Genomic DNA, 25243 nt, shown 5'->3' with positions numbered 1-25243 from the left:
AACATAGAGTTTAAAACTAGAGAAAGCTCATTGATTATGTAGCTTAACATAAGTGTTCAGCCATTCCCTTATAAAGCCTGTGTTGCCTCTGTTGTGATTCAAGGTGTAAAACTGCCTTGGAGTTTCAAGTTGAGCAGCATCAGTAAGAATGATAAAAATAAATGCGTGCTGATGCTGAAATGACTGAGAGGGCTTATTACTCAGCTCCAAAAGCATTTGGTAAATCGAAGTGGAGGTGAGCTAACAACTAATACATGCTGCCTCCTAGTTTCTAAAACAAAGACCATTGCAAAGCTCATAGTGGGAAGAAATCAGAGGCAAGTAAGTGTCATGTAATCAGTTGTCCTGACTGAAATTCAGCACACATTTACAGGTCTTCGGCATTATTTATCAGTTTTAGTTTTTAAAGCTCAAAAGCTGTTATGGAGATTGATTTTTACTTACAAAGGGGTTTTTTTGGTGTTTTTTTTTTTTTTCTCCACACCTGCCATTTATAGGCACACCATCATTTACCAAAGTTTTTCAGTTCTGATGAGAATAAGAAATGAAAACAATAATTATATCTCATCAGCAAAATAATCATTAAGAAATTACCCAGGTTAGCATCTAAAGACTTAAGCTAACTTCATAATGACCAAAAAACAAACAGTTGTAACTGCTACTTGAGCTATTTTTTTTCTGATCTGTCACCATACATGCACTGTGTGTATGCAAGATTATCCTCTCCAGCTTTTTCTTCGTCTATATGTTTTTCAATTCTCTCTCTGAGCTGCTAAAATATTGCATTGCAGTTAATCATGCAAACATGAATCTTATAAGCAACAACATTGAAATAAAATTATTTATTTATTTTCAATCTAAATCTTTAGGGTGGATTGTTTTTTGGTGTGTTTTTTTGGGGGGGTTTTGTTTGTTTGTCTGTTGTTTTTGTGTGTTTTTTTTTTCAGGAAAACAACAAAACCAAACATATTTATGCATATTGTAACATTCTTGTCAGCTTAAGTTACCAAGACATTTCATTTTTTACCCTGGCCAGGTTATAAGGGCATTGATTTCTGTCTGTTTAGGAAGAATCCAAAGACAACTGTTACAAGAGTGTAATAGGCAAAAGAAAGAACACTGTAAATACAATCAGATACTAAGTATACCAAACCTGTTATATCAGCTACAGCCTAATGATGAGGGACACCTGATGTATGTGCTCCTAAAACTGGGAAGATGTGATATAGCACAGCAGAGAGAGACATCTTTCATGTCTCTCCCAGCTGCAGTTCTGTGCCTTGCAGAGGGCTAGGACCTTGCATAGGGAAGAAAAAGAACAGGCTCTGTGACCATGTGCTCTGGTGCCCATCACGCATCACCTGGCATAGACTGGTAAAACTTCAACTATGGCAAGGCTTCTTCCATCTTCAAACCCACTGCTCTGAGTTAGGGTTTATGGTTTCATTAGATATAGTATAACCATTCTTAAAAAGTCCTGATTCTCTGCAGTGGATCCCAAGGTCTACATACAGCAAGAGCTACAACTGCAGAGAACCTGGATGTCCAAAGGTCCCTAGTTCTTCAACACAAAACAAGCAGAAGCAAAACCGCTTCTGAGTTTGATCAGGCTCAAGTTTAGGGTAATCCACACGACAGAGCTTCCCCTGAGCTGGCAGCTGTCAAGCCAGGACTCTATCAGCCCCTCAGGTGAGCTAGCAGACTGAGTTTTGGAGCCATCCTCTTTCTTCCTTCCCTGAAGGGAAGTCTACTAATTAAGAAATTGTTACCAATTAAAGAAATCAGAAAAAAAATCCAAAATATAATTAGAGAATCTATATTTTGGGGTATAATATAAAAGCTTGCATCAAAAGTCTTTATGCAAGTTCTGTAGTGCTTACAAAAATTATCAGGATGTAGCATGCCTCACAGGTAAGAAAAGGACACTTTTCAGGAGCAAATGTCTTCCCTTCTTCAGAATCTCAGGCAACATGTACTTAGCATTTATCAGGAAGGTCTATTGGTAATATTCTGGTGATCACATAATCACTATTAAATAAATCAATACACCGATACCCTCTATAAAATTTAAATTGTATTATATATGTGAAATGTTAACATGATAAAAAGTATATTGCCAAGGATGGAACACAGAGTTTGCAATGCTCTGCTTAACATCTCTGCTTCTTAAATATCTTGAAGAAGCTTTTTCATATTTTCTTTATTACTCTGGCATAAAATATAATAACACAATCATACTATAATTCATTCACTCTTAAGAATGTGGTCAAATACTTTACTTTGGGATCTCAGCCAAGTGCTCTAAATCATCTGTGCTGGAAGAATCATTTTTCTCTCCATCGACTAAGGAAATTAGGTCCTTATCTTTAGTCCTCCAAGTCACACTAAGTTGCATGCCTAAAATCACCTAAACAAAACACGCTCAAGATCTGTATTAGTCAGAGGACTCTCTGTGAAGGTTCACATGCTTGTTGGGTACATTTTATGTAATTGGTTTTCCCTAAAATACATATTACTTTTCTTCACCATATTGTCACAGTCTGAAGCAGAAAATTATTTTTTAAAATTTTTAAATAAAAAGTGATATCACCAAGCACATTTTACTGTTCTTTGTTCTAAGTTTGGGGTTACTGTATGCAGTCTCCTTAAAATACTTGTGTTTCAGTGTGTCATATAGACCAAAAAAATATGCCATAGGATGGCAGTTGGTTTCACATTTGTGGTCCCTAATACTTTACAGCAAGTATGCTTATCAAAAGTGGTATTTTCATCTTCCAATTTAAGTGCTTAAAGGTGAGATATCTACATAATACTGCTTTTTAATGAAATCTGCAGGTAGCAAGTGCTTAATTATAGATAGTTCTCTTAATTTATAAAGTCAACAAATTTGCTGTAGAATCCATCAAGAGAAAAATAATTGTCATGAATTTGAAAGAAAACTTGAAAGAGTTCCTCTAGAATATTTATGTTATTGCTTTTTAGTTTTATAGCTTGCTTTATGCAAAAATTCAACTAAACATATTTTTTGGACCCAAGAGAAGACATTTTCCAAACTGCTTGGCATCTGCAGCTCCTATTGCTGTCAGTAGGAAACTTTGGATTGTTGCAAGCACATTTTGGGCTTCCCATTTAATGCTTTTTCAAAGAGAAGAGAACATCTAAAATTTTGACTACAGCTGTGGTGGTTAGGTTTTTTCTGACAATCATGAGCCTAAACTATTGTGATTATAATGAGACAATTACATATGGTCTGTTTCACTTCATGTTGCACAGTAGCCTTTAACTTTTCAGAAAACAAGCACAAAATGGTCAGAAGCAGAAAGCCTGTATTGATTTCTTGTTTGGATGTAAGACCATGGGGAAAAAGGTAGATGCTGCCAGAAATTACAGTGATGCAGCAAGTGATATTAGAGTCACTTTGCAACCGATTCTCAAGGCACTGCAAGGCAACATGTTGCTGTTAAATCTGTAGCCCAAGCTACTTTTCTGTATCAGAGAGTACGTGGAGGTGCATGCTACTTTTAAGTTATTCCAAGGTTACTGTGGATAATTTCATGCATCCAATCTAAATAATCTCTATGTTTTGAATTAACAATTTCTTCACCACTCCCCACAGAAAATGCATTGGGGTGGAATGAATGTCATGCCTGCCAAAGGTTGTCGAATGTCTATGAGCTGTATTTTTTACACCTTTTATACAGATGGTAGCAGATGTAAATGACAATTATTAATGACAATCACCTCCTATGATGATAATGATGTGTTTAAAAATAACTGACCTACAAATCTTGCTGTTAATGATCAGTTACCACTTCAACCTGATGACTGGAGGGAAATAAATTGGGTAAGTGCAGACTAACAGTGGAAATTTTTGACCAATAGATAATATTTATCTTCTAACCTCTGTTGTTTTAATTTGTATTTCTTAGACTATTGCTTACTGTGCAATCATATAACTACATTTTACCTAGTGACAACTTCCCTATATTTTTAATTGGTTATGAAACAGTACCAAGAAACAGCTACATTTGTTTTCATGCTCTGCTTTGCATCTGAGAGTTCAATTTATTTCAGTTTAGGGTTTTAGAGCTTTTTTTGTTTCACTCAATCAGTGCTCCAAAAAGTCCTCTAAGAATAGCCTTTGCTAGTTAGGCATTCTCAAGGAAGTTAAAAGGCAATACAAATGTAGCAGACATCACATTTCCCAAACATTTAGTGTTTTGAGAAAATCTGTGGTAACTGAGTATTTCCTCCTCCAGTTAATTTCTCAGGTTTTTTAAAAATATTATTCCTCAGTTGGGTAGTTCAGTCTGGATCAAATGTTTCACTCTTCAAGATGCTTTATGATCAAGTTCATGCAATAGTGACAGTTACCAAGAAAAAAAACCACACACACACACACACACAAAAACCAAACAAAAACAACCAAAACCAAAATGTCTCTGGGGAGCTTTTACTAAGACTACATCGAATTCTGGAGGCAAATCAGCTCAAACGGAAAGTGCCTGAAAACTTCTGGGGTGGAAAGGAGTAAGAAATACCTAAGAGAAAGCTGGCATAAGTGTAAATAGAAATCTGTATAGATATTGAATTTTGTATTAACTCCTTTATGTTGCACACCCATGAACAGTAACAGAAGCCTGCTTAACTGTCAGGTCTTATGACCCAAGGTGGGCTCCATGGCCTGGACTGCAAAGCATAGGCTCAAAAAAGGTACAACTGTACAAAGAAATTTCAGTTGTACTCTGTGGCTCAGAAGCTATCCAGTATAGAATGGCCTGTTTCCATGCTATTAAATTAATTTACCCATAACAAAATTGGTCAGCTTCATGGAAAGTGACTGAAGAGAATAATTCCCAGTCCGTGCTAATTTACCCAAATGCCCTGAATTTGTGTGAAAAAGCTTTACTTGGTGTTGGTCAAAACTGTGCCCAGTGACTGCACTAAGGCTAACAGTACAGATTATTTAAATGTCCAGGAACTTTCCCTGACACTCTTATGTCCTTCTTTAAGTCCTCAACGTATACCTTTTATGTAAAAAAGTCTATAATTGCAGAGGCTTTTTTTATGACTGGCTGTCAAATATGTAGCTAATTCGGGTGGGTCCAATATAAACATCAGGCAAAGGGCATTGAGCTGACAGTGTAGTGGCCAAACCAAGCAAGATGGAGCTCCCAAGAGCTCCTCTGGGATGGTGAACACTCATGATCCCAGTACAGCAAAATGCAGCGAGACTCAGAGCTGGAAGAGAACCAACAAAGGATTATTTTAGCAGTATTATTACTGGGAGAAAAAACAAACACTTGAGAAGGAGAAGATGACTACACAGAAGTTCTAAGATGAAAATGAGATCAAGGATAAATTTCTGTCACTTTTAAGATAGGGGAAACAAAACTGCATATCTAACACAAGGATAAACAGGGTGAGGAGGAAAGAGAAGGTCAGAGGAGGGGGAGACAAAGATGCAGATAGTACAGAGGTATGAGACTTGGAAGGAATCTGGATGGAAGAGGAGTTACCATAAGTCCTCCTTTGATTCCAGTAAGAGCACTATGCAAATACTGGTCTACTAGTATTCATTCACGCACTGATTTCAGTATTGTGTTGCTGGTGTGAAAGTTGTAGTTAAGTGACTCACTGGTATCACAATCCAAAATTATAATGATCTCTTCATGTCTGCTGGTTTCATGATTGGCTTCCAATTGCATGGGCTCATTTCTAGAATTTTTGCATTCCTGTCTTCTATCATTCCTTGAAACGGTTGGTTAAAATATATATTCAACTAAAAAATACAGTTTTAATTTAAAACTCACAGGTGAATGGAAATCAGACTTGCTTCAGATTTTATGACATAAAAAGGTTTATGCTTGGTTTACAAAACCAAACTGGTGCTTTTTTCCCTTTATGTTTTATGGCATAGTGGTTAGAAAATAAAGATGGAGTAGGTCCAGGAGTCAACCTTCCCTCCCTTTCAGATTCAAAGCAAGCTCTGACTCACCTTGCACCTAATCACTGCCTGCAGGCTAGTCTGCAATGAATCTGTCCACCTGTCTTGTGTAAGTATCTCCCATTTGGTATAAAATAAATAATTAGCTGCTGGAACTGAATTAGGACATCTTGCCTGCCAGGCAAATTCTTAAATCAATGGAAGATAGACTCATTTTCATTGAGTATTCAGAGCCAATGAAGTTACAAGTGACATATACAAAGCACAAATTTTAACAGGTGTCCAGAAAGAACCTGATACTTCTCTACCTAAATAACTTCCCAGAAAGTTAAAATACTTAATTAGTACATCAAAGCTTTGAACCTTAATCCCAGGTAAGTTTTCTAGCAAATTGTCCAAATTGTCCATGAAGAGAGAGAATAAATATCCACTGAGTTTGTTTTTTTGTTTGGTTTTGGTTGTTTATTGTGGGTTTTTTTCTTAATTCAAAACCTCTGCTTTCATTATTTTAATTTTTTAGAATACTAAACAGATTACTGTCCTAATCTCAGTCTTTTTCTGTAAATGTCTAATGTACTACTGGGTAGAATCTGTGTTGCATTCTTCTGAATTCTTTAAAAGCAAATACCGTTATTTGAGAAAGTTCTCTTTCATAGACCACTCATCCAAAGCAGTGAGTTAAAATATTTTTCTTTCTGTCTCATGTGGACCAGAAGACCTTTTATTTGCATTCTGCATCCAAATCCAATTTTGCAATAAGATCTCAGCAAGACTGGTTCAAAGCCACATGAATGGAATCAGCCACATTTAGTTTACTGAGTGAACAAAAATAACCTGTTTTTACATAGTAAAATCTACACTAAACAGTATGTGTGCACTTTATCTGATGTACTAAGTTTCCTAGAATTATAAATAAATAAACATAATAAGAGTATTCAATCCTCAGAGCATAAGTATGTATAGGCAGGCTATTCCAAGTTCAGCACTCAGGTGTCTTTTCTTTCAAAATATTCTATATATTTTAATACTTGAAATAAAACCTATTAAAATATGCCACAAACCAATAAATAATCACTGAAAATAGATGCTACCTGAGGGTAACAACACGCAAATTGTATTCCTAATATCATAATTTTGAAATAGATAATAGATAGCTCATTGAAGTAGCATGCAAAGTTTATACAATTTAGAGGAAAAAAAGGCTGGCTCTCTTTATTAAGACTTTTTTTACTTGTACTGAAATTCCTGAATTTGCATCAATGAAATATATATTTTTTCTGTTTTCTGAATTGTCTGCTTTGTTGGCTTTTCTATTTAAGATTGTTGTTTCCTCTGCTGTCTCCAGTGGAGAATTTAATACATTCTGTGAGATGCATTGTACTGGCACTCTTGAAGTCAAAATCCAATTAGCTGCAGACTTCTACAGTATGGACAGGCAGATGATGTGCAGAGGACCAATTCTTCAACCTTGCCTTATTTAAGGTGTCATTAGCAGAAAGACGAATAGTTGCATTTCTTTTTCCAAGCAGGTCAGCATTTCTGGAAATTTGCCATGCTCTTTTATGCAAACTAACTTGATGGATTTCACCAGGATGCTTCTGGGAAGAGCAATGACAGCAAAAATCTGGCCCTTGTGATGTCTAGATGTTGCTCTAGAGCCGTCTGAACATTTTAAATGTGGTTGCCAAGCAGCCCTGATAAATGGTTTCTGAACATCAGAGAGCTGTTTTTTAAAAGCCAAATGGTGAAAAAGTAAACAAAATTCAAGTACTGGGTCCAAACCTTCATTAATTCTTCTTCTGTTAAAAACAGTTTACAGTCATTCCCCTACAATATTGATTTCTCCCGTGAGTTGGAAATAGTATGATAAAACATAGCTTTGGCCAAATAGTTCTTTTTGAATAAGAGAAGTAAATTAAGGGAGTGTCACCTTAGAAATACACACCTTAAAAATAAACCCAACTTATTGCTGACTTTGTAAGACACTTGAGAATGGTCTTTTATTTGCTTTGTTCAGAATGGAAAGTATATACTTTTAAAAAATCAGTTGCCTTTCTTCTATACGAAGGCCTTATCCTCTAAAAGTATATTTATGTCATATTGAAATAAAAAGACATACTATGACTAAAATGATTCACATGCTTTTATTGCTTAGCATAGAAGGGTTTATTTTTCTAAACTGTTTTCACAGTTGCTCTGTCATCAGTGAACAAAAAGAAGAGACAGGGAAACTGAAGCACAATAACCTTACAAAGTATGAATCAACCACTTCACTTAATTGGTTTGATTCCATAAAACATAATTTATACCAACTAATTATACAGTTTTTGTCATTTAAATGTTTAAGTAAATATAACCTAGCCATCCTTCCTTTAAACTAATTTTAAGAGTTGGAAACAATCCACATCTTTCCTTGCAGCTAGCTCAGAGCTCAGAGTGGTCTAATGCTTGATGCATTAAGAGTTAGCCCATTAGCTTCCAGGAAGGATGTACTGACGTGTCTTTTTACATACCCAGCTATCGTGTATTGAGTAGCTGAGAGATAAAGGCCCTTCAGGATCAGGATGCGTGTCTACAGATAAACACCTCTTATTGACTCTTCTCTGTTTAAAGGCAATTTTGTGTTATACCAAATTTGCATTTAATTGCTTGAACATTGATGCTATGATAGGAAAAATAACTTTCCTTTCAGTCTTTCATTAGTATTTTCTGGTTTGGAAAATAATCAAACATTGGTATGAATAATTTATTTAATATTTATGAAAAAATTCTACCTTTAACAATGAAACATCCACAGTAATGCAGGAAGTCAGTTTACTAATGAAGAGCCAGGCAAGACTTTTCTAAATTACTTTTGGAAAGAAATTTCAACTAATGAAATAATTTAGATTCATTTTTCCTTCTATCTATAAAGAAAATAACAATTTTCTAAAGTGACTCAGTTTTCTGAAATGTGGGCAAAACAACTGACAGAAATGTTTAGGTATTTCCCCTTTGTTGCACTCTCATTACTGTGAGACATGCAAGGTGGGAGTTCCCCACTGACTATGTTCAAAAGCACAGGTTCTAAATAAAAAATTACATGTTCAGCAGGATAGCTGGTGAGTTTTCATCACCGGATACTGATACCCTACCCGAACCTGCCTGTCTGCTTAAAGGACCCTCAATGAGATGAAGGTGTTCTGTGATACATTTTTTTTTGCAAGCTTGTAATGTATTATTTAGCAATGTAGCTTCTTCCAACTATTAATAATTTATGCTCTCCCATTTCTGCTGTGAAATCTGTTTTTTCAGTTTAACTGAGTTCAGAAAATAAATTTAAATTGTATTCTGTGATAATATCTTCTTATGTGATAAGGTAATCTATAGCATGGCATCTTTGATTTCCCCGGTCCTGTTATGTGACGCAAACACTATCTGTCCTGCAGCAGATAGTGTTAAAGGACTTTCAGTCCTGTTTTTCAGTCTGCACTTGGACTTGGTGGCTTTATTGGCCAACAATGAGTAATGCTGGTCCCTGCAAAAGAGAAGGCTCTGAGGTGTTCCCAGGCCTGAACTTGGCACCTACCTAGACCTGTTTCTAAGGCTTATTTTTCACATAAACTAAAATTCTGAACAAGTATCCTTTTATCTATTGTAGTCAAGCAAATTAAAAACTCCATTTCCTAGCGGGGATTTACTCTTGAATCACACCAACCTTTTCAAAGAAAAAAACAGAGAAATACAGATGCTATATTAGAAAAGAATTCATACTTAACTTTTTTCTATCAATTATTTTTGCCTACCTTTAATTAGCACATACCACTTAACCAAATAGGACTGGAAAAATAGATCCCTGTTTTAATTATTTTGATTAAACAGAATTCTTTAGCTTACGAGAATATAAATGTTACCTGTAACACAACTCAAAAAAAAAAAAAAAAGTATTTCAGGTAACTGTCTGCCTTGATCAAGCTTGTTTCAATGCTCTGGAGTCCCCATAAATGGCATTTTAGTTGTAAGCCATGATAAATGTTTATTATTTTCAATATCAAGAAAAACATCCAATATCATTCTCTTCTGTTCTGTTGTGAGTCACTGCTATAATTCTGCTCCTGTGCCATTTGATATAATAGAAAGGAAAAGTTTTCAACCCTATTAGCATGCAAAGCACAAGACAAGCTTTGTCTCTTGTGATTTTTCTTTATTTTTTCCTTCTGCATAGCAACAATTGGGCAAAGACGCCATAACTACAGTGCATGCATTAAATGAGGCCTCAAGGCTATCTTCTTCAAAGACACTGATATATTCCATGATTTCTCTGTGTCATGAACACTAACTGATGCTACGTGAGACTTGTGTATTTTTTGCAACACCATAGTAGATGAAGGCATACAATAAAATAGAAAATTACTAAGGCTCCTAACACCAAAGACAGTATAAAATGCAACTGAAAATCAGTCATGGAAAAGAGCAGTGGGTCCAAGAAACTTGGCAACACACTGCGTTTTTCAGTTTTCTGGCAGTTACATTATTTCCTCTTTCAATTGTGCTATGCTTCCAGCAGCAGGGTCTCCAACTGAAAGGAAGGGGCAGATTGCAGTGGTGTGTGGCTTAATAAGCAGTAAGGAGAAGGACAGTGGGACTGGTGGTTCAAAGAGACCCTCTGGGATGATTTACTTGTTAACCAGATTTGAGGCATCTCACAAGTATTTTGGTAGGATGTCAGGAAACACAAGAAGGCTCCAGTGGCTGTAGTCCATGTGAGCTCTGACAAAATAAGGTAAGACTGGGGAGAGGTCATAAGTGTGAAGCTTAAGAGGACAAGTGAAAGCTGAAGTTAAGGGCATCAATAGTAGCATAGTCTGAAAACTGTCTCACTAGGTACAATCAGGGAGAGAAAAATGGAAAGGCAAAGTTTTTAATGCCGCCAGAAGGAAAAAAAAGTGTAAGGAGAAGGGATTCACATTATTGGAAAGTAGGAGCATTTTCTAAAGACTAAGTTATGATAGGGAAGATGCAGAATTCATTTCATTTTGGCTGTAAGAAAAACAGGCTTCAGAAAGTTTAAAAACTTTCCTATGACCACTGTGATTCTAAGTGAAAAGTTCAGGAATACTTACAGGTGTTGGAATGATTCTATGAAAACACACAAATTCTTCACTGAAGAATGCTACAGAAGGGGATGGGAGTTCAGTAGGAAATGCAGAAATAGTAGATCACACAGAATAAAATTAGGGTCCAGTAATGAAGAGAAAGCAAGCCACAACATAAAGCCAAGGGTTAAGATGGGGACGAGTACAGGCAACTTTAATGTCTAATGCTAAACAAGAATCTCAGCGTAACAGGTATGTTCAAAATCTGTGGGAAATAATAAAATCAGTCAGGCAGTGCAGTACCATGAGCAAAATACCCAGGGAAGGCAAAGTAGACCTTATCAGGGGAGGAATAATGATGTTTGTTAAAGGAAACTCTAAGTCAAAAGAAGACTCAAAGAAGAGAAGAGTATTAACACTAGCTAGTCAGGAAAAGTTCTTTAGTTCTAAATTTTACAAGAACCATAATGAATTTAAATGCAGTGTTTGTGCAGGAGCAATAAAGGCCAAGATTACATGATGACTGCACTCAGCTTAAAAAAAAAAAAAAAAGTGAAATAAATAAAACTGAGAGATACTACTATAAAAAAATCTGAATGGAATAGGGGTGTCTAGGAACACCATTCTGAAGATCCACAGCAAATGGACAACAGCCATTAAAACACAAATCAGTAAATGTTAACAACATATCTAATAAAAGCAAGAACACAGTTTTTAAAAAAAAGGAGTTGTGTCCCAGGGAAGAAAACAGAAAGAACGATAAAATCTGATTTGTCTCTAAAACCACAATAAAGGAGGCAAAAAGAAAACGAAAAAATAGTTTGAATAAATCTCTGGCAAACAAGCTAATAATAATTATCTTTTAAAGACATCTGGAGGCAAAAGCCTGAGGGGAACTCTGTAAAGCCAACTCAAAATTGAGATACAGAAGAAGTGCTCAGAGAACATAAGAGCGCAAATGTAATTCTTAATAAATTATTTTTGTGTTCAGTGTAGAATATCTGCGGAATTTTTCTATTCTTTAATCCTTCTTTATGGGGGACTCAAGAGAAGGTTAAATTAGCAACAGAAGCAGTTGTGGAACGAACAGACAAAACAGTAATACCTAATTGGGATCAGCTGTTACATGCCCAAGAGCCTGAAGGATGAAATAAGTGGACTATTATGAAGTGTAGTATTTTGCTTCAAACCACTGTGACACATGAAGGCTTGGAGGTTCTAATATATAACTGATTTTTTCCCAAAAGATTTCCAGGTTCAGGGGAGTTGAGGAGGGATATAACTGACACGCACAGGGCAAAACAATAGCAGCAGGATTAATGGTCACAGGGAGATTATGCCATATGGAAAAATACCGCGTTGCAGCTTTTCCAAATAAAGTTCATATTCAGCTACACTTTCTGAATTCTTTAAAGAAGTCAATATGGAGGCAAATATGTAGGGTTGGATTCAAAACAAACAAAGGAAAGCTGTTTCTCGTGCAATATATGATTAATCTGTGCACCTCACTAACATAGGATGTTGGGGACTCTGATACCTTAGATAAATTTCAAAGCAAAAGGACAACCTGATGTAAGAAAAATCCACTAGGGGTTGTTAAATACAAATACACAATCTGGGCTAAAAATCCTTAGAAACTGGGAAAATGTTCTGGAGTACTTTTCGGCCCTTTCTGAGGTACACCCTCTAGTTACCAGTGTAGGAGACAGAAGGCAGGCCAGATGGATTTTTGTCTTGACATGGTCATTCTTACATGCCTGTAGAAGGGCAATATACTTGCATACTGATGAAAAAAAGAAGATGTATTTTTAAATGAGAGAAAACTGTGAAGTTTCAGGTGTGACTTGGTACCTAAGGAGCATTTAATCTACATAAAGTGGAATTGCTATTCATGTGGAAGAAAAGAGACAGAAGGTAAAAAAAACTGCCATGATTTTACAGCAAATTCACATGAATGTTCTAATATAAAATTGTCTTACTAAAAATTTTTAGCAGATATTAGTTTTGGCATACTTATCAAGGTTTATGATTGATTAGTGTCTGCATTTCAGAAGTACAAAATATACAAAACCTCAATAAATTAAAGGGCATCAGTGATAATCTTGTTAATTATAGAGACAATGAAACTCTTTAGATTAGCATACTTCTGAAAAGTTTAAATACTAATTGATATGAAATGTTATGAATTGTCAGAGGATGACCATTATTTTGAGACTGTGTTTTCAAGGACAGTCTGGGCCAACACATGTAAAAAAAAATCTGTTGCAGATTATCAAAACAACAATGCTTAGCATGAGTCAGTTCTCTTTGATACCTGGAAGTTTCAGGTTATAGTCTTTTGTCTTTTGAAGGGGATAATCCAATTTCCCTCGACAGAATAGTATTTCCCAAAAAATTTTCAAGTATAAATAAAAGGAACTCTCAGTCTCAGACTTATATTTCCTCTAAAACATTTAAAAAATCATACTTTCCAATCAAGCTTTATATTATCTATGAAAACAACAATATATTCTGTTAGGGTTTTTTTCATAATTTACTGTTCTTCTTTCTGGATCTCAATTCCTTATCCAAAGGATTTTTCACAATAATACTTTCAATCCTGCTTATTTGAAAATTAGTGCATTTGGAATACAACATACTCTTAGGAAATCTGGGTGGGTTGTCATTGACATCCGTGAGAGTAATGTTTACAGTGGTAGTACCAGCTAGTCCTCCCAGTTGTCCTCCCATGTCCTTGGCTTGGATTAGAACTTGATATTGTTCTTTCACTTCTCTGTCCATATTTGGCAAAGCTGTTCTTATTACACCTACAAGAAGAGATGGGAAAGAGAATGAACAAGTAAACAAAAGGCCGTGATTGTCTAGTATTATATTTTAATACTGGATATTTTGGACCAGGAAAGGAACCCTTCCTGAAGGGGTGATAAGAGAAGTGTTCACACAGAAACACAAAAATAATCTGGGCTTTTCAAAAGTGTGTTCATCAGCTATTCAATTACTCAAAATCACTGCTGTGTCTTTTCAGTCAGGACATGAATGGCTGAAAGAGAATGGTGCATTTTCTCTAGGGCTGTGAATGGTGTAAGCATAGATTTGCCACACCAGTACTGAAGAATGCTGAATTGTGCAGATTAGGACAATGTAGGAAGAGATGCCCATGTGTTTCAGAGCCTGCATCTTCAATTGTTTCCAACCAGTCACTCACCATTACAGTAAAGCTACTGTAGGCCAAGACAATATCCCTTTTGTACAAAAGGAGGTCTTTATTAGAAGACTCATCTCTGCTTGAGAAAGCTTTCTTGATATAGCATGTATATGCAGTGAAAATTTTATGAGATTTCTTAAAGAAAGGCAATTAAAATATCATGGTAAGACATTAACCAAATTACTCTTAATCTTTATAGTGATTTTGGATAGCTGATGTCTAAATAGGTATGCCATGTCTCTTCTGATTTGTTAGATACAAGGAAGACTTGGAGAGAGAGAGAGGTAATATAAATCATAAAAGTAGCTGCTGAGGTTGTAAAAAGCCATAAGGGATAAGGAACTCATGCCTTTATCTTGAAACTAGTTATAGAGGAGAAAATGCATTTCTTTGTCAAAATTTTACAATATTATATTGCAAAATGCTATATAATCAGTAATAGTTTTCAGAAAATTGCTAAGTGCAGATTGGTGCAGATAGCATGCACAATTGAAAAATAAAAAAAAATGGAACCCTGCTTCTCCTCTATGTTATTATCGATTTAATAATATAATTGTTTAATACTGTTAGATTATAGTGCTTGTTCAGAGTCTAAAATAACTTTGACCTAAATCTCTTTTTTTCTGGAACCTATTAAAATTCCTGTTGAATTTAATTCTGTAACAATTTCCTTTCTCTCCACTGGTAACACTGATTATGAAAATTACAACATTAATAATAGCTACTATTTTCTACCTCGGCATGGCATATACTGTACTGCATAGATCTGGAGTATGACTAGCAAATACTTTAACACATTTAGATACTGCAACATCTGAGTTTTTGAAAACAATCACTGTTGTTAAATGTTTTGTTTATTTCAGACAGAAATCTTGAATTGTAAAATTGTATTAATATTAATGTGATATTCATAAAGAAAAAAATAATTTGTATATAGGATTAATATTACTATATTTCCTCCAAAATCTCTTAATCCATGTTTTGCATAGTAGATACTATATCTTCTACAGTATTTTACAACATCCTTGATATGCTCATTCTAAAGAGAAAGAGCTATAAGAACTAAAGACTTCCCTTGATATACCAGCGAAACAAAATAGCAGTAAGTATAAAAATCTGAAAATGGGCAGATAGTAGGTTGTGTGCAGGAAATGCAGTTCATCTGAGTGTTATACATGTGTTATGTACAACTGAGTGGCTTTCTCAGTTAGAAATATCACAGATAGTCTTCAGAAAATGAACTGGCTGTCACTCTAGTAGTAAAATTCACAGCCACCCACAGTTTTTTCCTGTATGGAAAGATAAGGGCATTCTCTATATTTTTCTTTAAAAAAACCTTTGTCTCAAAAAAACACCAATGAAAATAATTTTCATGTCCAGATGTTCATAGGCATTTTTTTCCTTTTCTACCTACTCTATTTCAAAAGAAAAATAAAACCAAAAAGCAAACACAAAGTCAAAACCTGAAAAATACTCTTTCTACCAAAAAATCCCCATCAGTTCATTGGGATGTGGATAAACGTGATTTAAAGTTACCTAACCAGCAAAATAGAAAAATAAAATGGAGATTAAAATCCCTGGGAAAGAAAGGACTATGAATTTTGGTATTAGAGCTCCAGCTTCTCAAAAAATACCCAAACTTTAAATCAAAGGCTTATTATAATGTAGAGGTCTTACATTCATGTAATGTTGTTTTGAGTTTTTTTAAGCCCTTCTACCTTAAGATTTTACAATAAAGATTGCTTGGTTCCAGAATTGAATAACTGCTTTTTATTTGTTTTTCTTTGCAAATGTCATCAATATGAAATGTGCAGATCAGTATGGTTTTGATGACATTGCTGAAAATTAAAATAGTATGTAGAGAAACTGGGCCAGAAAATATATTCTGCACATCAGAAAATTGGGCAGAAAGCTGTTTGTCAAAAAGAGCTTTTAGTAACAGGAGAGAACATACAGAGGAAAGATAAGAGAGGTTATCTGTCTTAAGAGAACTGCTCTGTCTTAAAGAAAACACATTAAAATCAGAAGAGCAATTTCACAGCATGAAAAAGTAACCCCCATGTGTAAGATTTGAGGAATTAAAATGTGCCAGTCCAAGAGCTGCTCTCTAGCATGGATTGTAATGCATTTAAGCTTCCTGCTAGAACAATAATAACTCTCTTACTTCCACATAGTTTACTCTCCTCCAGCAAAGCACTGTGAAAAATTAGGAAGTCAGTAAAGAAGAGGAGTAAAGGGGCAGCTGTCACATTCAGACCCATAAAGGTTAAAAGCTATTTAACTGTACTAGATTAATGTCAGAGTAAATATTTATCACCTATCAGAAATTGTTTGAGAAAGGATTAAGTGTAAAGTCATGTGCATGCCAAACAAAATCCTTATTTCACATATAAAATTATGGTCAGTGATTTCACTGTTACTGCTTCACAATGAGATCTTGAGGTAGTAATAGAAATTTCCACAAGTATATCAGCTTTTGTATGGTAGAAGCAAAAAAGTAAGCAGAATCTTTAGAACTGTTTGGAAAGGAATAAAGAAGTGTTATGCTTAAACCATTTTATAGACATCCATATGAGCAGCCTTCTTGAATACTATGTGCACTTTCTCATACCAAGAAGGAAGAAAAAAACAATCAGTGGTATGTAATAGCTTCTGTTTAAAGTCTTCAATATAGAAAAGAGGCAACTGGGAGACAATATGAAGAACATAAGTTCATGGGGAACTAGTAAATAGGAATTAACTATTTGCTGTCACATGCAAAGCAAGTGTGAGGTATGAAATAAATTAAGAGGTGTTACATTTCAAAGAAGAAAGAGGAGCTGTTTTTTTCACCTAAACATTTTTTTGCTATGGAATTTCTAGTCACTGGGTGTGCAGATACTGTGCTTCTTGACAAGTCGAACCTACTGGGAAGTGGGCCAGTTGTGGAGGAGAAATTCTGCCAAAATTGTAGTTATATGGACACAGTTAATCATCCAGGAACTTCAAAATAAGCTGTTGGAAGACCAGAAATGAATTTGGGGTGCATCACTAAACAATCATTTTATCCTTCACCAGAGCTGAGCAGGTCATCACTTTTGGAAATATGATACAAGGCAGCATGGACCTGTAATCTGACCTAGTATGGATGTTCTTAAGTTATTTACATAACTACAAAGAAATGTCTCCAAAATGTCACTAGAATGCAAGAGATGGGACAATAAACAAACAAACAAACAAAAAAGCACCCAAAATGTCAACCCAGAAAATGCTTATCCATCAGTAATTTTGTACCAAAATGGCTGTCTTCCCCTTTCCCGTCAAAACCACTCTAGGCAGGTGTCTCACCATAAAACTTTGCAGTGAAAAACAACTGTATCATCCCCTCAGTTATAAAACTAGGAGTTGAAAATGCCAGATCTGTAGTGCTACCCAAGACTTCTGGATTTTAGAGCAAAGCATTAACCAGCATCCTATAGATTATTACTCACATACTATTACCTCTGTAGTCATTTTCAGACCCACAGGCAACTCTCATATTGTGATCTATGTAATGTAAGACAGCTTACAAGCACATTTTGCTCACAGAAGCAGGATTCCATTTTTAAAAATTATTATTATTTTATTATTTTATTTGTTTTTGTTTTTGTTTTTCTGGTATAGGATTTTAAGCTATACTAGTCTAGCTGTTCCATGAATCTTCCTTTACAGCTGTGTCTATTCTTTTAACACCAAGGTCCTCCTGAGTAACTCATTAAAGATATTAATAGGCAGATGTGGAAACAGTGGGTTTATATGATTTTCCAGGGATAGCAGGGTGCAGGACTACACCTATACTCCACTCACAATTCAGTGAATAATATATGAGAGCAGATGATCTAGCAACTCAAATCACCATGGGAAAAAAAATGTTCTTCTTCAAGTACTAATAATTATTAATTTTTTTCTTTGGAAACTTGTACTGGAGCTACAATTGTGGCTTCAGTAAAGGTTTCCATTTAATTCCTCCTCATTCTTTCCAATATTTAAAAAAAAAAAAAAAAAAAGGTAAATACTTTTTCTTATGGCAGACACTTGAAGAAGTCCCATTTTGGTTTGAAAAGTAAAGTTGCTAACTGCAAATTGCAGTATGATCTGCTAAATGGAGCATGTGACAAAGGAATGTGCCCAGTGAGGATAGTGCACTAACAGCTTTATGAGGCTCTCACTCCAAAACTATTGACTGAACATAGATAAAGAGTCTTTAACACACAATCTGACATTCAAGTATAGCTTCACTGGAAGGAGAAACTATATGCTGAAAGGGGCATATGTACAACTATTCCTGTAACATTCAGGATGACACAATGCATGTCATTCACCATGTAGGTTATTGGGTCCTTAACTGAATTACTAAATATAGAAAGAAGGATGACATTTAGAAACATAAGACCTGATACATCATTAACATGACTACCAAACTTGCAAATACTTCAGTCTCTTTAAACATATCCTTTTCTGCTCACACATCCAGTAACCCCAGACAACTGTACTATGCCCCAGGAAAAGAGGAGAGCAGGAAATTATTATCTGCTTCACAGTCTCATGTTAGGTCTATATAGCAAAACAATCATTGCTAGATAATTTCTGACTGCATGTTCTACAAGTAAATATTCTGAGATAAAAAAATCTAGAACCAAGATAAAATACTGAATCATCAAGGAAAAAGCCAAAATTAGAATGTAACTAGCACATAAAATTTTAGTTATAGAGAAACAGTAAAGTATTTAAAAAAAAAAAATGTTCAATGTATACATATTTTAGATATTCAAGGACTGATTGGAGGACGAGGTTTCTTCTGTTTCTACAACAGACTGTAATTCATTCAAAAACTACTCAATACTGAATGATGTCCATAGTTACTCTCTGGCTTTTGGCCATATCAGCCTAGTTCATATTTACTCAGAGAATAAATGAATATGAATCAAATTAATCAAAATCCAAAGTATAAGTCTTCCACTGACTCTGATAAGCTATTTACCTGTCTTTGGATCAATGGAGAAATATGGCTGCCCCTGAAGAATGCTGTAAACCACTCTAGCACTGTTTCCATAAGTGGGATCATCAGCATCTGTTGCCTTTACTTGAAGCACGTATGCACCTGCAAAGAAACACAGGTAATCACATTTTCAGTAAAGAGCAGTGATCAGGGATATTTCAGACATATTAGTCCTGGTGCTAGTGTATTCTGTGTAATTCTTGTTCCACTGGAAAGAAGCCAATATTAAACCAGTGAATTCTTCATATCTATGCTAGTAACCAACTAGATAACATCTGAGGCATAATGGGAAGGAAGGGGAGGCCAGAACTGGACACAGTATTCCAGATGTGACCTCACCAGGGCAGAGTAGAGGGGTAGAATGACCTCTCTCAACCTATTGGTCACACTCTTCCTTATGCACCCCAGGATTCCATTGGCCTTCTTGGTGGCAAGGGCACACTGCTGGCTCATGGATAATTGACTGTCTACCAGGACTCCCAGATCCATCTCCTCGGAACTGCTTTCCAGCAGGGCCATGCCTCACTTATATTGGTGCATGGGGTTCTTCCTCCCCAGGTGCAGGACACTACAGTTCCACTTGTTGAACCTCATTAGGTTCCTCTCTGCCCAGCTCTCCAGCCTGTCCAGGTCATGCTGGATGGCAGCACAGCCCTATGAAGTGTCAGCTACCCCTCCCAGTTTGGTATCATCACTGAACTTGATGAGGATACACTGTTCCCTCATCTAGGTCATTGATGGATATATCGAACAAGACTGGACTGGGTACTGACCCCTGGGGACACCACTGCTTACAAGCCTCCAAACTCGACCCTGCTCCATTGATCACAACCCTCTGAGTTCTGTCACACAGCCAGCTCTCAATCCACTGCACTGTCCATTCATCTTCCCCACACTCCCTCACGAGGATGTTATGGGAGACAGTGTCAAAAGCCTTGCTGAAGTCAAGGTAGCTGACATCTGCTGTGAGTTGCCTTCAAAACAAGTGTTTGGTCAAGCAGCTCCTGAATCTGCCAGTGCATCAATTTCTAAATCCATTAAAAGACTACTGCAGTCTCCTAAATCTGAAATTCACATTCCCATGGTAAAATGAAATTAGGTGTTTGGTGCAGCCAGTTGTCTTTAAAATCCAGACTTGAGTCTTCTTCCCTTTCCAACACAACTCAGTAGTAAATAACAATACTATGGACAAAGATACTCTACTGATACTCTACGTTTAGACATGGTTATATACCAGATCTACTGCAGTCTGCTTTATATTACAACTTAAAGGGGACTCATACCATGGAGTGAAAGAATTGCAAATGAAGAAAGAAAACAAACTGTAAATGGCAATACCCTTGTCCCTCATGCAAGTCACGAAGCTATTTACCTGCATTTCCCTATTGCCTCCTAATGAAAGTAGTGTTCAAATTATAGTCTTCATCAAAACAAATGGCCACATATTTAGGCTTTCCCATCAGCTTTGAAGAATTAATACTTTCCTATGATTTTCTGTGCAAATGCATGCTGGAATTTGTAATGCTCATCTGGAGTGAGTGAAGATTAAGACAACCTACGTGAAGGACAACACAGGGAGGAGGTTTATCCACACCATTTTTGTTTTAAAAAATATTCTTTATTTGGAGGTCATTTGACATTTCTGCAAGAACACCTATGGAATACTGCAAGCACTTCAAGAGGGCTACTTTTCTGTAATGAAAACTGGCAAGTTTTAAAGGATGTTCACAATCTAAAATGAACCTTAATGGACTTGTTGAAGTTCACTTCTCAGAGTCCCTCACTGTTAGATGCTCCATGTGAAAGGTCCTTCCACTTAGACAGGAAAGTAACTCATTGCCAATGCAGCTGTTTGGAAGAATTTCCAGTTCCCAACTGCCCCCCCACCACATTTTTTTCCTTGTGTGATTTATTCATTTATTTGTAAAAGTTCAGATAAGTCATCAACTCATTTATTTACCATTTTACTCTATCAAATCAATACCTAGAATAAATCTGATTTTGACTCCTTATGGTTAAATGACATTTCATTATTGCTGTTATAAAAGAGGCCAAGAAGGACAGATGATCTTTATTTCATAGATTGAAAACTACTTATATTTTCTCTCATTATGCTTATCTTTTTACGCACATGGTAGAGTGCATAAGTTCAATTCAGATCTGCAGTTAAAGATAAGCCAAAACAAAAAACCATATGCAATACATAAAACGCATCAGCATGACACTGAATTAGTGGAATTCAGAAATGTTTTTCTTCCAGGTGAAATAAAACAGAAAAACACACCCCAAAACCAAAAATTCTATTTGGCTTTGATACTGTCCCAGAAAACATCCTTGTCTCTAAAATACAGACATGGATTTGGCTGGACCACTTGGCGGAAAAGGAATTGCCTGGATGGTTTCATTAAAAGAATTGTGGTCAATGGCTCAGTGTCTGAGTGGAGACCAGTGAAGAATGGCCTCCCTCATAGGTCTCTGCTGGGACCAGAATTATTTAACATCTTTTTCAGGGACATGGATGGTGGGATCAAGAGCATGCTCAGCAAGTTTGCATATGACACAAAGCTGAGTAGTGTGATTGATACTCTAGAGGGAAGGAACAACAACTAGAGTAACTGGAGAAGCTCAGGAAGTGGGGCCATGTGAACTTCATGAGGTTCAACAAGGTGAGGTGTAAGGTCCTTCACATAGGTTGGGACAACCCCCAGTATGAACACAGGCTTGGGGATGAAGGGATTGAGAACAGCCCTGCTGAGAAGGGCTTGGGGGTACTGGTGGATGAAAAGTTGGGCATGAGTGGGCAATGTGCACTTGCAGCCCAGAAGGCCAGCCAAATCCTGGTCAGCATCAAAAGAAACATGGCCAGCATGTTGAGGGATGTGATTCTTCCCACCTGCTCCACTCTCATGAGACCCTATCTCGAGTACTATGTCCAGTTCTGAGGCTTCCAACATAAAAGACACATGTACCTGCTCAAGTGGGTCCAGAGCAGTGCCAGAGAGGTGGACCACCTCTCCTGTGAAGACAGGCTGAGAGAGTTGGGGTTGTTCAGCCTGGAGAAGGCTACAAGAAGACAGCTTCTTTTCTATTTTATGAAGTTTAGGTAAGAAATGTTCAATTAGGATATTGAAACTACCTTAATCTTTCTTAATATTATTTAAGCATTCACATATATTTAAGATGTTGGCATGTGAAGTATTGAATATTTTAGTTGGGGGATTTTTAATAAGTAAGTTGGTAATTTTTCATAAACTTAATCCTTAGAGTGTCTCAGGAGACTGAAAGAACAGACACAGCAGTAAATGTGTTTTTGCATATCCAAAGCAAAGCTACTGTGACTGAGAATGGATTTTGGAGCTCATGTCCTACTCCATCATTTGTTTACTAAACGCCAGCTTAAAACTAATCAGCATCCTCTTTACAGAGTAACAACCAGATCCCTGTCTTTCTAAAACCACTACAACCAACAAGCTCCTGCTACACCATCAGGAGCAGCTTCCTCCAAACCAGACACTTAACCAAAACGAAGATTTGATGAAAGACTGTGAGTCAGAATGAGCGCTTTCATGGTGATACTCACAATGGAGTTTATGTCACTTTTCATTAGACTTTACCATGTAGTCATCTACACTCATGCCAGGCATCTGCAGTTTGTTTTGAAGCAAGGGCTAGGCACAGGAAATGTGGCAGCACTGATCTGCTTGTACCAGTGATGCACAGGTAGGCAAGTGAAACATCACAGCTGAATCCCTATCTAAGTTCTCATGCAAAAAAATGTGATGTTGCAAGGAAGCTGCCTGCAGCCATCAGCCTGCCTGCAAATTCTGACATTGACCTAGTAGGTCCCTGATGATCCCTGTCCAGACCAATTCTTAGTTGTCTAAAAATAATAGTTTATATATTCTTAGGTACATGCTCCAGGTAATACAACCTTATTACACAAAAAGAAAGAAATGTAGATTTATAAGCTATGTTTTATTAAGGTAGATATTTAAAGTCACACTTTAGTCTGATAAATAGCAGGCACTGAATATGAAAAATAACCTATTTTACATGTATAACAGTTTCAACTGTACTAATTCATCTGCCAGATCTTTTACAACAAAGAGATAAAAAGTAAAGCTCGTATTTTATGGGAAGTCAGGCATGTTTTTTTAATGTGCCTCCAGTCTTTTACTAATTTAAATACATACCTGATGTTCTAAACAGGTTTTCTGAAATTGGTTTCTTATCCTTCCAGTATTATCAAACATTTCCCATTGTATCTAACAAGCTTTCTATTTTATTGCAAATCATAAAACCAATATACCTTTAAAAGTAGACTCTAAAATCTAATTATTTTTTTGCAGGCAATAATACAGGGCACTATAGCTGTAAATCTTTAATGCAGAAAGTTAGTGATGGAGGACCACATTTACTATTGCTCATGACATTTTAATTAAAGGATGGACTCATAGATTACTACATGGAGTAATCAATTTTTTGTTGTTTGGAAATACTTTATATAATAGTCAGCATTTAAAAAGACATGTTTATTTTAGTGTGCATTCAACAAATAATTTATATCAGATATTATTAAATGAAGAATGCAGATATTATTAAATGAAGAATGCAATTATGTGCTTAAGTAGTTATTTCTGTTTCAAAAAGAAAAATAATGCTAAACCATTCATACAACAAATGCTATGGAATTTGTATGAAGATTATATTTTCTTGAAAATATTACAGACAGTGTTGGAGTCTAGTATTTTATAATAAGTTGATTTAATCACAGCAAGCATACTGGCCTGTATCTTACTCTGGCTGAAGTCCAAAAGTAATCCAGCAATAACTGCAAATTTAATGGAGCCCAAGTTGTCTTAACTCATTGGCCAAACTAACTAAAGTAGCACTAAAAAAACCTCCCAGTTTATATTAGATGACAAGGGTGTACTGCTAGAAAGCCTGGATTTATACCATAATGAGAATGTTTATGAAATAAGAATTTAACTGCTAGGACTATTACAGTTTGTTCTGGCAGTCTTTCATTAGTAAAAATGCTACTTTGCCTAAATCAAAAGAATCTCTGAAGAAAGGGCAGTATTAAGTTTCTTCCCATCCAAAACCTACTTGAACATTTGTTAACATTTTTTAATACACCCATTTTGTGTTGTGTTTTTTTTCCCATACTGCTTATGAATGACCAGTCAAAATACTTTTTAAAGAAATATTCCAAAAATCCTCAATTTCAAAACAGAACTATTTTTCCCCACCCCAGATTTTTTCCTTATAAAACACTAAAATATTTAACTGTTGCACTCTTTGAGCTTGGAAATAAGTTTCACCATCAACAAAGTGTGAGGTATCTTACTGGCTGTGGAGCTATTGGTTACCAAAAAAACCAAGAAGGAAATGATAATTTCTTATGTTTAGTTTGTTGAAGTGAAGGGTATGATCAAGAATTCAGAGAACTCATTTGGGAGTAGATAAATTGTTTATTTCACTGTACAGGAAGATGAGAGGATTCAAGGCTAGGAGGAGAAGACAACTGATTTATTTAGACATGGTTTCTGCAAAAATAATGTATAGTTAGTAGAACTGCAAAGATGAAGAAAAAAGGAGGTTGTGATATCTTAGGTCTTTTCTCATTAACATCCCATTAAGTTTTGCAATAAATGCCAAAATTCAGTTAAGTAGTGGCAGTGCATAATTTTCCATAGAAAGTAAGGGGGACCTGCTTCGAGGCTTGAAGAAACAGGAAAGGGATGGATGGGAGCAGTAAGGTTTGGGGATAGTTTAGAAGGCAATGGTTACTGGAAGTGAAAGCAGAACTTGAGCATGTTGTAAGTGTTCCACAGCCTCTGGGAGGAGCCTCTCGCCGCTCCTCACAGATCAGAGATTCAATCAGAGCAGCTTGCTCGGGCCCCTGTCCAGCCAAATTTTGAATATCTCAAATAACAGAGATTCCACAGCCTCTCTGGATGCTTCTATTGCACCCTGCCAAACAGGTTCCCAAACAA

General features: G+C 36.0%; 1 protein-coding gene across 5 annotated transcripts in view; it reads right to left on the bottom strand.

Moving 5' to 3' along the window:
* LOC127380456 (cadherin-12) overlaps positions 1 to 25243 on the bottom strand; it is a 545741-nt gene that overhangs the window by 51108 nt on the left and 469390 nt on the right. For 4 of the 5 annotated variants that reach the window (XM_051609381.1, XM_051609385.1, XM_051609383.1 and 1 more), the window contains 2 exons: positions 19227 to 19346; positions 13662 to 13829 (listed from right to left, as the gene is read on the bottom strand). In XM_051609381.1, coding sequence (XP_051465341.1) covers positions 13662 to 13829; positions 19227 to 19346 — 288 coding nt within the window. The remainder of the gene's footprint in view (positions 1 to 13661; positions 13830 to 19226; positions 19347 to 25243) is intronic. The other variant, XM_051609384.1, reaches the window with a different exon arrangement.

The sequence above is a fragment of the Apus apus genome, chromosome 2 (assembly GCF_020740795.1).
Source record: "Apus apus isolate bApuApu2 chromosome 2, bApuApu2.pri.cur, whole genome shotgun sequence".
Classification (NCBI taxonomy): domain Eukaryota; kingdom Metazoa; phylum Chordata; class Aves; order Apodiformes; family Apodidae; genus Apus; species Apus apus.
This window is presented reverse-complemented; position numbering and strand designations above follow the sequence as displayed.